The following is a 13,643-nucleotide window of genomic DNA, read 5'->3' as shown; positions in this document are numbered from 1 at the left end:
CTTGTATGAACATCAAGAGCTCAGATGGAAACCCAGTTCTAAGCAAAGAAGGAAAAGCAGAAAGGTGGAAGGAGTATATAGAGGGTCTATACAAGGGCGATGAACTTGAGGACAATATTATGGAAATGGAAGAGGATGTAGATGAAGACGAAATGGGAGATACGATACTGCGTGAAGAGTTTGCCAGAGCACTGAAAGACCTGAGTCGAAACAAGGCCCCCGGAGTAGACAACATTCCATTGGAACTACTGACGGCCTTGGGACAGCCAGTCCTGACAAAACTCTACCATCTGGTGAGCAAGATGTATGAAACAGGCGAAATACCCTCAGACTTCAAGAAGAATATAATAATTCCAATCCCAAAGAAAGCAGGTGTTGACAGATGTGAAAATTACCGAACAATCAGTTTAATAAGCCACAGCTGCAAAATACTAACACAAATTCTTTACAGACGAATGGAAAAACTGGTAGAAGCCGACCTTGGGGAAGATCAGTTTGGATTCCGTAGAAATGTTGGAACACGTGAGGCAATACTGACCTTACGACTTATCTTAGAAGAAAGATTAAGGAAAGGCAAACCTACGTTTCTAGCATTTGTAGACTTAGAGAAAGCTTTTGACAATGTTGACTGGAATACTCTCTTTCAAATTCTAAAGGTGGCAGGGGTAAAATACAGGGAGCGAAAGGCTATTTACAATTTGTACAGAAACCAGATGGCAGTTATAAGAGTCAAGGGACATGAAAGAGAAGCAGTGGTTAAGAAGGGAGTAAGACAGGGTTGTAGCCTCTCCCCGATGTTATTCAATCTGTATATTGAGCAAGCAGTAAAGGAAACAAAAGAAAAATTCGGAGTAGGTATTAAAATCCATGGAGAAGAAATAAAAACGTTGAGGTTCGCCGATGACATTGTAATTCTGTCAGAGACAGCAAAGTACTTGGAAGAGCAGTTGAATGGAATGGACATTGTTTTGAAGGGGGATATAAGATGAACATCAACAAAATCAAAATGAGGATAATGGAATGTAGTCGAATTAAGTCGGGTGATGTTGAGGGTATTAGATTAGGAGATGAGACACTTAAAGTAGTAAAGGAGTTTTGCTGTTTGGGGAGCAAAATAACTGATGATGGTCAAAGTAGAGAGGATATAAAATGTAGACTGGCAATGGCAAGGAAAGCATTTCTGAAGAAGAGAAATTTGTTAACATCGAGTATAGATTTAAGTGTCAGGAAGTCATTTCTGAAAGTATTTGTATGGAGTGTAGCCATGTATGGAAGTGAAACATGGACGGTAAATAGTTTGGACAAGAAGAGAATAGAAGCTTTCGAAATGTGGTGCTACAGAAGAATGCTGAAGATTAGATGGGTGGATCACATAACTAATGAGGAAGTATTGAATAGGATTGGGGAGAAGAGAAGTTTGTGGCACAACTTGACCAGAAAAAGGGATCGGTTGGTAGGACATGTTCTGAGGCATCAAGGGATCACCAATTTAGTACTGGAGGGCAGCGTGGAGGGTAAAAATTGTAGGGGGAGACCAAGAGATGAATACACTAAGCAGATTCAGAAGGATGTAGGTTGCAGTAGGTACTGGGAGATGAAGAAGCTTGCATAGGATAGAGTAGCATGGAGAGCTGCATCACACCAGTCTCAGGACTGAAGACCATAACAACAACAACAACAACAATGTGTCATAGGGCCGTTGCTATTCACAATATACATAAATGACCTGGTGGATGGCATCGGAAGTTCACTGAGGCTTTTTGCAGATGACGCTGTGGTGTATCGAGAGGTTGTAACAATGGAAAATTGTACTGAAATGCAGGAGGATCTGCAGCGAATTGATGCATGGTGCAGGGAATGGCAATTGAATCTCAATGTAGACAAGTGTAATGTGCTGCGAATACACAGAAAGATAGATCCTTTATCATTTAGCTACAAAATAGCAGGTCAGCAACTGGAAGCAGTTAATACTGTAAATTATCTGGGAGTACGCATTAGGAGTGATTTAAAATGGAATGATCATATAATGTTGATCGTCAGTAAAGCAGATGCCAGACTGAGATTCATTGGAAGAATCCTAAGGAATTGCAATCCGAAAACAAAGGAAGTAGGTTACAGTACGCTTGTTCGCTCACTGCTTGAATACTGCTCAACAGTGTGGGATCCGTACCAGATAGGGTTGATAGAAGATATAGAGAAGATCCAACGGAGAGCAGCGCGCTTCGTTACAGGATCATTTAGTAATCGTGAAAGCATTACGGAGATGATAGATAAACTCCAGTGGAAGACTCTGCAGGAGAGATGCTCAGTAGCTCGGTACGGGCTTTTGTCAAAGTTTCAAGAACATACCTTCACCGAAGAGTCAAGCAGTATATTGCTCCCTCCTACGTATATCTCGTGAAGAGACCATGAGGATAAAATCAGAGAGATTAGAGCCCACACAGAGGCATACCAACAATCCTTCTTTCCACGAACAATACAAGACTGGAATAGAAGGGAGAACCGATAGAGGTACTCAAGGTACCCTCCGCCACACACCGTCAGGTGGCTTGCGGAGTATGGATGTAGATGTAGATGTAGAAACAATCTAAATGAGATTTAGCTGTCTGGGAGACTGACATTAGTACTGATTGCTAATCCCATTATTTGTGTATATGAGATTGGTTTTTGTCATTTGTCTATGGTACATTGTGATTAAGAACTGTTCTGGAGGACTAAGAATCAGGTGATGGATTTGGGCTGCATGACTGAAGTGACAACTTAATAATTATTCCAGTCCCATCCTGGACATTAATTACGCTATTAAATCATATGCACATACTTAACAATCATCACTTAATATATAGTCACCAATTTTGTATTTGCGTTAAACAACTGAATATAAATTATTGAATGATAGCATTGGATTGGCCTAAACAGATGCATATGATATGAAATTAAGAACATCAGACCATCATAGATTAAATAATAATCCCATATAAGAATATACCAAGAAAGTCCAAGAATATAACACAAATTAAAACACTAATTTAACATGAACCAATCAAAAATAAATCTGGGTAGAAAGCAGATTTCATAGTATAGATCAGAAAACTGGCTCAGCCTTTAAGAAGATGTAATATTCAGTAGTAAATATATCACTGACTGTTGTGTACTGAGCCAGCTGTTTTATCCATGGATAAAAGGAAGAATGAAGAAAAATCAGGGTTCAATATACTGTCAATGATAAAGTTATTAGAGATGGAGTACAGTTTCAGATTGGGAAAGTATGTGGAAGGAAATCAGCTGTCCTTTCCAAAGAAACCTTCTTAATATTTGCCTTAATTGTTTTAGGGAAATTACTCATCCACAGATGTGTTGGCTATTAGATGTACAGCAGTGTATGTCTCAATTTTATGCTGGTAGAACTCTCAGTGGTGAGACAACCACAACCAGATGCTCCATCTCACTATCTGGCAAGAATAATAAAGACTGAGAAAAAACTTGATGTGCTACTTGTTTAGAAGAATTACAGAATCATATCATGAAACCACAGACTTATAAAAGATAAATTACAAGTGCTTTTAGTTTAGCAACATCTTCTAATTGAGTCAGCACAGAAAGAGAATAAGTTACCAAAAATTTGTAAATAGAATGTGAAGTCAAAAGTATTTGAACATTCTGTTTTTACATAGATGAAGATATAGAAACATCTGTTTCTGAGCTTTTACTGAAGAATAAAACTATTATAATTACAAGTTCTTGTAGATCAACACTGGGGAACTTACAGATTTTTATGTAAAGTTTAAATTTATTTTTGAAGCTACATGTCAGACAAAAAGAAACAGTTAATAGTTGGTGAATATTACTTAAAAGATTATGAAAGAAAAAGCAAGTTGGAAATGTTATTCAGCTGTTACAGCCTGACTTAGGTGTAAATTTTTTATATTTTGTATGCAAAGTTAGTAGGTCTCCCACTTGTAACTCTTTTCTGAACAATGTTCTATTTGAGAAAAGGTATTTACGTCATTTTCAGTGCCTGATCAGGCCTTAAAGACAACTAGTAAAAATGAAAACTGTAGTGGCTGAGTCATTTCTATCCAAAACAAGAACATGATGCAAAAGTTAGATTGGCATGTGGTGTTTAAGTAAGGAAATACTGATGTAAAATGAATGGAATTCTGTAACAATAATTGGACATAGTTTCTCTAAAAAATTATTCAGTAATCCCATTTTAAAAACTAAATTACTGAAGAGATTAATATAATTTTGTAAATGGATAAAGTTAGTTTATGTAATTGCCATATGAAGCATAGACCCCATACTATTTACATTACACAAAAATTACCTCAATATTTGTGTATAGAAATGGATGTTGGTATGGCTGTTTGAGATTAATAGACTTTGACAATGTTTGACAAGTCACCATGAAGTTAGAACGTGTATGTATTTTTTCATAGAGAAGGATATGATGCTATCTGCTTTGCTGTAACTCACCACTAGATGGTGCTGCAGCACATCAGCTTCTATACCATTCAACTGATCACTATGAAAATTAGTGTATATGATATTTGAGGATGGAGAATATTTTCACAGTACCCACTTTGTTGTATTACACCACTTGGTGATGTTGCAGCATATCAACTCCTATACTATTCAATCAATCGCAAAAATCATATCAAAGCCTCCATCCTCAATAATAACAAATAGTGACTGTGACTGTGATTAGTAGTTGGTGGTTGAATTTGAAATAGAATACTTTTTTCTTTTTGTTGAATGCTGGATATTGGTTTAACTATTCCTCTTTTGTTTATAGGCAAACAATATTCTATTCTTATTTGTTTACAGGCAAAAGAAATTTGCACCACTGGATGGTGGTGCAACATATCTACTTCGATGACATTATCTTTCATTTTTCCACATTTCTCTATGACTCTGACAGAAAATAACTGCAACACCAAGAAGGAGTTGTGTGACATAACAAAAGTTGATAGGCATGTTTCTATATATATCTCAAAGATAGTGTCGATTCAAATTTCACACCAGTTTCGTAAGACTGTTGCTACAAGTACCACTATGAGGATGCAAATCAGGTTTGCTTTAAATACAAACTGTAATGGTTGTGATTGTAAGTTACCTTTGAAACTGGACATGGTGAGTTGATGTTAGTCAAGAATGCCTTTAAGGCATGCCATTATTGACAACTTGGCGAATTTGAACAAGATTGTCTAGTAAAGCTACAAAAAGCTGAATGTTCCTTCTGTGATATTCCAGAAAGACTTGGCAGGAAGGTAGCCACTGCACATGAGTGCTGGTAATAGTGGTCGTGAGAATGTATGGTCACAAGAAGACCAGGCTCCAGACATCCATGTGGCACTACCGAGATTGAAGACCATCATGTTTGGCATATGGATCTGGTGCATTGTACTGCATATGCAGCAGCAGGCACCATAATGATACAGTGAACTGTTAAAAATTGGTTATTTCTAGGTCAGTTCCAAGCCAGACGCCCCATAGCATGCATTCCACTGACCCCAAAACCACTGCCTTTTGCGACTTCTGTGGTGTAAAGTGAGAGCTCATTGGAGGGCACGGTAGAGGTATGCTGTGCTTTCTGATAAAATCTGGTTCTGCTTCAGTGCCGGTAATGGCTGTGTGTTGGTTGGGAGGATACGATTTTGAGGGCCTGCAACAAATCTGTCTGTGTGCTAAACACATTGTACCTGCAGCTGGAGTAATGGTGTGGGGTGCAAATTTGTATGACAGTAGGAGCACTCATGTAGTTATCCCATGCATTCTGACCACAAATCTGTACGTCAGTCTATTGATTTGACCTGTTGTTCTGCCATTCAGAACAGCATTCCAGGGAATGTTTTACAATAGCATAATGCTCACCCACATACTGCTGTTGTAACCCAACATGCTCTAAGAGTGTTGATATGTTGGCATGGCCTGCTCGGTCACCAGGTCTTCTCCAATTGAACACACATGAGACATTATCAGTCAACAACTCCATCATCGACCACAAACAGCATTAACCATCCCTGTACTGACCAAACAAGTGCAACAGACATAGAATGCCATCCCACAAACTGACATCTTGCACCTGTACAACACAAGGCAAGCATGTTTGCATGCTTACTTTCAACATTCTGGTGGTTACACTGACTATGGATGTACTAGCAATCCACATTTGCAATGGCGTGTCTCACCCGTATATTAACCTGCAATCTTCCAGTGTTAATCAAGTAAATATGTTAGTTACATGAGTGTATTCCCAAAATTTCATTACTCTATATTAATTATTTTTTATTTTTGCATTTTTCCCATCAGTGTAGTCTCTAGATTACATACAGGTCATCCTTTTTTTATATATGCAGAGGTAAACTTATATAAGGAGGTAGTACAATATCTGCTACATTTTGCTAGTATATTATGAAAAGTTATTAAAAATATACACATTATAATAGAAAAAATAATGGTTATAATGTATTTAATACCATAATTAATATAATGAAACAAGAAGCACTCACATAGAGCAAACCAATGTGTGAAGCACCAGAAACATGTAACAGGAACACCATTCACATTAGTTTTTAGGCTCTTCCTTTATTCTTTATTTTTTATTTTTTTATTTTTAGCAGTAGTACACACATTCACACACATGACCAATAGACAAGCAGATGCACATTCCTATGGCCACAGTAAGGTTGATTATTGATAACCAAGTGTTGCAAACAGTTGCCTGAGCTGATGGAGATGTGGAGGTGGTAGGGATGGGTGCATAGAGGGTGTAACAGGAAAGAGACAGGTCTCAGGGTAGATGACTCTGTGACTCCACAACAAAATTGTAACAGTATAGAGGGTACAGCAAAAACAGATGTAGCAAGAGGGAAAGGAGGAAGGAAGCAGGAAAAGGAGAAGAAGGTGATGTGATGAAGAGGGAGAAAGGGAAGAGCAAGAGATGGGAGAGGGGTTAAAAGGAGGGAAAGAGGGGAAGGGGTAGAGAGAGAGAGAGAGAGAGAGAGAGAGAGAGAGACAGATAACACCCACAATGCAGGGAGGGGGAGTGAGGTGGAAGAGTGGTGGAGAAGGTAGTGCACTATCTAGGTGGGGAAGAAGTAGTGTGGACAGAAGAGAGAAGGGAAAGGGTAAGGTGAGGCAGTGGGATGAGGTTATTGGAGGTTAAGGCCAGGGGTATTGCAAGACCACAGGATATGCTGAGCAGACAGTTCCCTTCTGTGTAGTTCAGAAAAACTTGTGATGGAAGGAAGTATCCAAATGTCTGCATAGTGAAGCACCTGTTGAAGTCATTTGTGTTGTGGTGTGCAACATGTTTGGAAAATTGATGGTCAAGTTTGTGGTTTGCCACAGTTTGCTTGCCATGCCCACAAGTAATGCTACACAGCAATTGCAGTATAGCTGATACATAACATGGCTACTTTCACGCACGGATTTGCCTTTTATAGAGTAAGAAATGCCTGGGACAGGATTGCAGCAGGAGGTGGTGGGTTGATGTATGGAACAGGTCTTGCACATGGGCTGACCACAGGGGATTGGCCCATTGGATGCAGGATTGGGACTAGGATTGGAATAGGGATGGAGAATTGGCACATTTCAAGAGAACATGTAAATGGCATTCTCAGCAGAACAACTCTTTTGAAATCTAAATTGTGATTTGCTGAGGATATTATCATTGATGAAGAGAGATATTATTCTAGAATTCATCATCTACTCAAAAATTTTGGAAAATGATGTCAGCAATGAAATTGGTTGCTAATTGTTGACATCTCTTGTATCAACTTTCTAATAGAGGGGTCTCTCTGAAAAAGTGCCTTATGTTAGTGACACGTTACATATTTCAGATAAGACAGGGCTTACTATATGGGGGAACAAATTTTTAGTCACTATTGGAAACACCACCAGAACAAGATGAGCTTTTATTTTTGAGAGAAAGTGTAATTTCCTTAATTTAAAAAGGAGAAGTTGTTGATATATTCATCTTACTGAATTCTGTGACACATGCTTTCTCAGCATATTGCTGTGATTCTTCTCTTAATCTATTAGTCCCTGTGCTTCCTATTACATTTAAGAAATGATTATTAAATATATTTTCTGCCTATGATTCATCATTTACAGCCCTTACATTCAGTTCAATAGCGATGTTATCATGTCTGTGGCTGGTTGTCCTGTCTCGGACTTCACTACATCACATACAGCCTTAAGTCTGTTGCCAGAATTACTTACTTGTGACATAATGTGCATGTTTCTTGATTATTTAATAATGTTTTTAGTAATTTTGAGTAGTTTCTGTAGTCTACAGTCATTGCTGAATCTAATCTTTGTGATTAGCTTATGCAGAAAGCTATTTTAAAATAATGATATGAATTATCATGTAATAGATTAAATTTTATGTTAGCATTTGGTTCATTATAAATTTCATCCCAGGTCATTGTAAATCATTCATAAAAACATTTGTCCTGCAGTCGTTAATTATTTTAACTGATTTCCGCTGTGGAATATCTATTCTGAAAGGCACTATCTTAGTTATCCTAACTAACAGTGTTTCAAGATGAGAGAGAGCATTTGCTACTGGATAAACAGTTATTTTCTTGCTTTGAGCTTCACCAAAGAAAACATTATCAGTAAGTGTCCTACAGTCTTTATCTGTCCGTGTTTAAAAGTTAATTACTGAGATCAAATTGTAGGATCCAAATAAGGTTTCCAGGTCATTTTTCCTTTCAGAAACCTTAAGAAAATCTACATTTAAATTACCACAGATTAATAACTGTTTGCTTATGTCTGACAGATAGCATAGTAAGGAATCCAGATTCCTCAAAAATAGTTTAATATTCCACAGTGATGATCTGTACATGATTATAGTTAAAAGTTAATTATTTCCAGCATTAATTCACAAGCACACACTTCTATGTGCTGATCACTACAGGCTCTATTAGCCTCAATGTTTTTGAACTTAATTCCCATCTCAATATATGTAACAACTCCTCCTTTTCCCATATTAGTTCTGCATGAGTAAGCTCCTCGAGTCTAATCTTTTAGATGTAACTTATCTAACCCTGTGATTATGTGGTGCTCAGATAAGCATAGGATATCCATCTTTTCAGAACTTTCTATATTTTCCAGACAAGGAGCTCTTCTAACCTTACTTTTCTGTGCATTCGTAAGAATTTTGTGGGACTCTTGTGTTATTTTGGCTTCTTTCAAAACAATGTGCCTTAATCCTGATCCTAACCTAAAAAGGTGACACTCTGACACCAGTAACCACAGGTATCTTTGTTTGTGTGATGGGTGTTATTCAGGTGTGAACTGTCTCTAGTATAGCTTCATCTCCCAATTGTAGCAGTAGCACCACATTCATATGAGTTTTTGTTTCAGTCAGCAGCAGTCTGCTCAACTTAGTGTCCACACAACTCTCAGCAGTGTTGTCCTATGGATGTTCATGGAAATACAGGAGCTCCACAAAACTCACATTGCTGTGTGTATAGTTGCTACTCCTATTTCATACAGATCACCCCTAATGCTGTAATTTCTATCTTTGGCCAGTATATTCCCCACTCCACTTACTACAATAACGTGTTTCTCTTTGCCAAAACCGAGCGAGGTGGCGCAGTGGTTAGCACACTGGACTCGCATTCAGGAGGACGGCGGTTCAATCCCGTCTCCGGCCATCCTGATTTAGGTTTTCCGTGATTTCCCTAAATTGCTTCAGGCATCCTGATTTAGGTTTTCCGTGATTTCCCTAAATTGCTTCAGGCAAATGCCAGGATGGTTCCTTTGAAAGGGCACAGCCGATTTCCTTCCCCATCCTTCCCTCACCTGAGCTTGCGCTCCGTCTCTAATGACCTCGTTGTCGACGGGACGTTAAACACTAATATCCTCCTCCTCCTCTTTGCCAAAATACTTGCCTAAAATCCCCACTCCTCTGTCACCTGTCTGAGGCTAGCACTTGGCTTCACAATACTTTTGACTTGGTATCCTGTTCCTGATTTGTCCTGTACCATCTAGCCTACACCCCTCCTATGGCTACTACCTAGTGGTGGGATTCTTTTCTTCCTACTATATTTTAATTCCAACCTAGACTAGAATTCTTTGCAAGAAGTCTGTTGCACACTACTGTGACGTACAGTTGGATGAGGCTCTTCTCCTCCTACTTCAGGTAGCAAGTCAAATTTATTCTCTACTGTGAGCTCAAATGTAGATGAAAAAGTTGAAGAGGCTGTGCCCCTTTTGCCCATTGCTTGTTACCTTTACCCAGTTCCCATGATCTTCTTCCTTCTTCAGCCTATCTAGTTAAAATTTCACATGTTTGAATTAAGCCTGAAAGGCACAAATCTATGCCTCCTTTTAGTGATTCTCTTTTATTTTTTTACATAGCCTACAGTACCATGGAACAGCCTCACTGTGTCTCCCACTCAGTTGCCCACTATAGTCACCACAATAAAATTCCAACTCCAATCTACACCTACCACTCCCTCTTTGACTATCCTATGGCAACATTCACACTTATCCTGAATTGAAACACTGATTATATACTTAAAACAGAGTTAAATCACTTGTCTGTAGGTTTACTTGAACTTTTATCTCTTACTATTTCTCTTAAGTGTGTTTTTCATTGCCTATATGTTGGCATGAAATACACACCACTTTAAATTTGTGTAAATATCTGTTTGTACCATAAAATAAATCTTATTAAAAAGTAATAGTGTATTATCCTGTACTGTCAGGCTATAGCACTATGACTCACCCGCTTCTAGTGTAAGCTAGTTTACTCATGCAGTGTTGAGAGCTTGTAACCTACCCCTTACTCACATCACTTGTTGATTGTCTCTGTCTTTATGGTTAAGTCTGTTAATAAGCTTTGAGGGAAGTAAGGTTTACAATAACCTTTTTACTTATCTTCTTTTCTCATAGTTGCCTCCAGTTCTTCACGTCTAGGGGCTGATTTTTAAAGCTAAACATTATAACATTATAAGTTCTCATGATTTCCATTGACATAATAAGTTTTGAATTAAGTCTGTTCGGATTTTTGTTTCTTCACAATAATTTATTGTATCATATTTTTCTACATCACACTGTTTATTGAATTTTCACATAAACAAAGCTGAAATTACATTGTTATTCCAAATTACAAAAACATGTCTGATAACGTCAGAGGCATGCCCAATACTACATTGCTCTGCAGTACTAACAGTATTCCAAGTGTTTACAAATTCTCTTGACAAATGAATTTCTATTAATTTATATTATTATTTTATAAATGAATCCAGAAATAAACATAATAAGTAGCACAAAATTGCATAGTTAATAATAGAATTTTTAAATGTACCAAATATCTTGTAATTTCAAATATTTATATAAAAAATAAATAAATAAATAAATGAAAAATTAACTACATACAGAGCTAGTAAGTATCGATTGTAACAACAATAATTAAGTAATGTCTTTTTATGGATTTTAGCTTGAATTATAATACATTGTACACAAAATCATATGAATTTTTTTTAGAAAAACCACTGAGACAATATTGACCTGTTTTAAAAATCAAAAATATTTTTGGTATCAACTACTTCTGTTGAGGTAAAGTAACACTAGAGGAGGATGTCCCTTTACAAGTTGCTATATTTGTTTCTCTGCTAGCTGTCTAAATGTCATATCAGTATTTCTGTCTTTATTTGAATATAGTATTTGTCGCAGCATTGTATTCATATGCATTGTAGTGCATATTTCTGTAAATTATGAATTTTGGTTTCAAATCATTGTGCCTGAATAAATACATTTCTGCATGTGTTCACATTTGTAATTTAAAAATTTGTTATTAATTTAGCAGGTCATCTGATGATGGGGCACGCTTGAAATGCATTATTAAAATAAATGAGTTCCTTAACTTCTAGTAACTACTTCTTGCAACCTATCAGTTTTTGTAGAATAAAAAAAAATAAAAAAAACTGAAGTCTGTTATCATAATTTCTTATTTCTGATACAATGTGCATTTTCCTTGATTTCTAATAACTTTGTTAGTAATTTTGAGTAGTTTCTGTAGTCTACAAATACTGCTGGATCTCTACTTGACCTTGCTAGCAGATATCTTTCCCTTTTCCTCTCACAAGATGCTTTAATCCCTCAGCTGATCCACGGTTTTTTACGTGGCTGTTTAATGTTCTTTCTCATTAGCTTATACAGAAAGCTATGTTCAAATAATGATATGAATTTATCACGGAATAGATTAAATTTTATGTTAGCATTTGGTTCATTACAAATTTCATCCCAGATCATTTCTTGTAAGCTACTCATGGAAACATTTGTCCTGCAGTCATTAATTACTCTAACTGATTTCCACTGAGAAAGTATCGATTCTGCAAGGCATTCTCTTATTTATCCTAATTAACAGTGCATCATGATCAGAGAGAGTATTTGTTACTGGTTCAACAGATGTTTTCTTGCTTTGAGTTTTGCCAAATAAAACTTTATCAGTTAGAATCCTACTGTCTTTGTCCACCTGTGTTGAAAAGTTAATTACTGAGCTCAAATTGTGGGATCCAAATAAGGATTGCAGCTCATTCTTCCTTTTAGAATCCTTAAGAAAATTTACGTTGAAATTACTACAGACTATTAACTGCTTGCTGCTGTCTGCAGATAGTGTAGCAAGGAATCAACATTCCTCTTACCAGTTCAAAATTTCCCAGTGGGGATCTGTATAGGGATACTGACTAGCAGCAAGTGCACCCAGAGCCATTAATCATGAGAGCTCAAGACTGTTTTGTCATTCACTGTTAATATAACATAAGTTCCCTCCTCCTAACTTCCCCCTCCCCACCCCACCTCACCCCACCCACACCATTCCCAGTTTTGGTCCTAGGTCCTGGGTACACTTTTGTTTGTGCTCTCATTATAAATAACTACAGCCACAATACACAAGTTACTGACTATTTAGTGAGAATGGTCAATGGTGCATGATGCATTTCACCTAACATGTCAATTGCCTCTGTAAATGTTGGTCATAAATTACTCATGATGAAACTGATTGCTTTTAAATGACTACAAATATTTTCAATTTTTATTAGTCTGTCTGCAACCAGGCAAAAAATTAATGTACACTTAAAATATATATATATATACATACTACAAACAATTTTATTTCCAGATTGGCATCAACTATCAGCCTCCAACAGCAGTGCCAGGAGCTGATCTTGCACAAGTTCAAAGAGCTGTTTCTCTACTAAGTAACACAACTGCTATAGCAGAAGCTTGGGCAAAGTTGAATCACAAATTTGACTTGATGTACAACAGACGTGCTTTTGTTCACTGGTATGTTGCAGAAGGAATGGAAGAGGGTGAATTTGGTGAAGCTCGTGAAGATCTAGCAGCACTTGAAAGGGATTATGCAGAAGTAGCTAATGATTCATCTGATAATATGTTAGAAGAATTTTAGGAAGTGTGTATTTAAATGTAGTCTGTATTGTGATAATCACCTGGTATCGAAGTCTCTTCTTCAGAAATCTGTCGTTAATCTTTGAATAAGAAAGTGCAAAATTGGAATGCTATCTTAGAAAATGACTCATGCATAATCATACTCCTCTGTGATTCATATATTTTTGATGAAGTTTGTAAAATATGTCAATAAAGGTTGGGGAAATATTTGTAGT

The 13,643-nt window shown here is 37.1% G+C and overlaps 1 protein-coding gene across 1 annotated transcript in view; it reads left to right on the top strand.

Moving 5' to 3' along the window:
- Positions 1–13,429, top strand: part of LOC126188585 (tubulin alpha chain-like) — a 129,053-nt gene extending 115,624 nt beyond the window's left edge. Inside the window, exon 6 of the mRNA XM_049930186.1 lies at positions 13,142–13,429. Within this exon, the coding sequence (XP_049786143.1) occupies positions 13,142–13,429 (288 nt within the window). The remainder of the gene's footprint in view (positions 1–13,141) is intronic.
- Positions 13,430–13,643: the final 214 nt, after the last annotated feature.

Source organism: Schistocerca cancellata, chromosome 5 (genome assembly GCF_023864275.1).
Source record: "Schistocerca cancellata isolate TAMUIC-IGC-003103 chromosome 5, iqSchCanc2.1, whole genome shotgun sequence".
Classification (NCBI taxonomy): Eukaryota; Metazoa; Arthropoda; class Insecta; order Orthoptera; family Acrididae; genus Schistocerca; species Schistocerca cancellata.
Note: the sequence above shows the minus strand (reverse complement) of the source record. Positions and strands in the feature narration are given on the sequence as shown.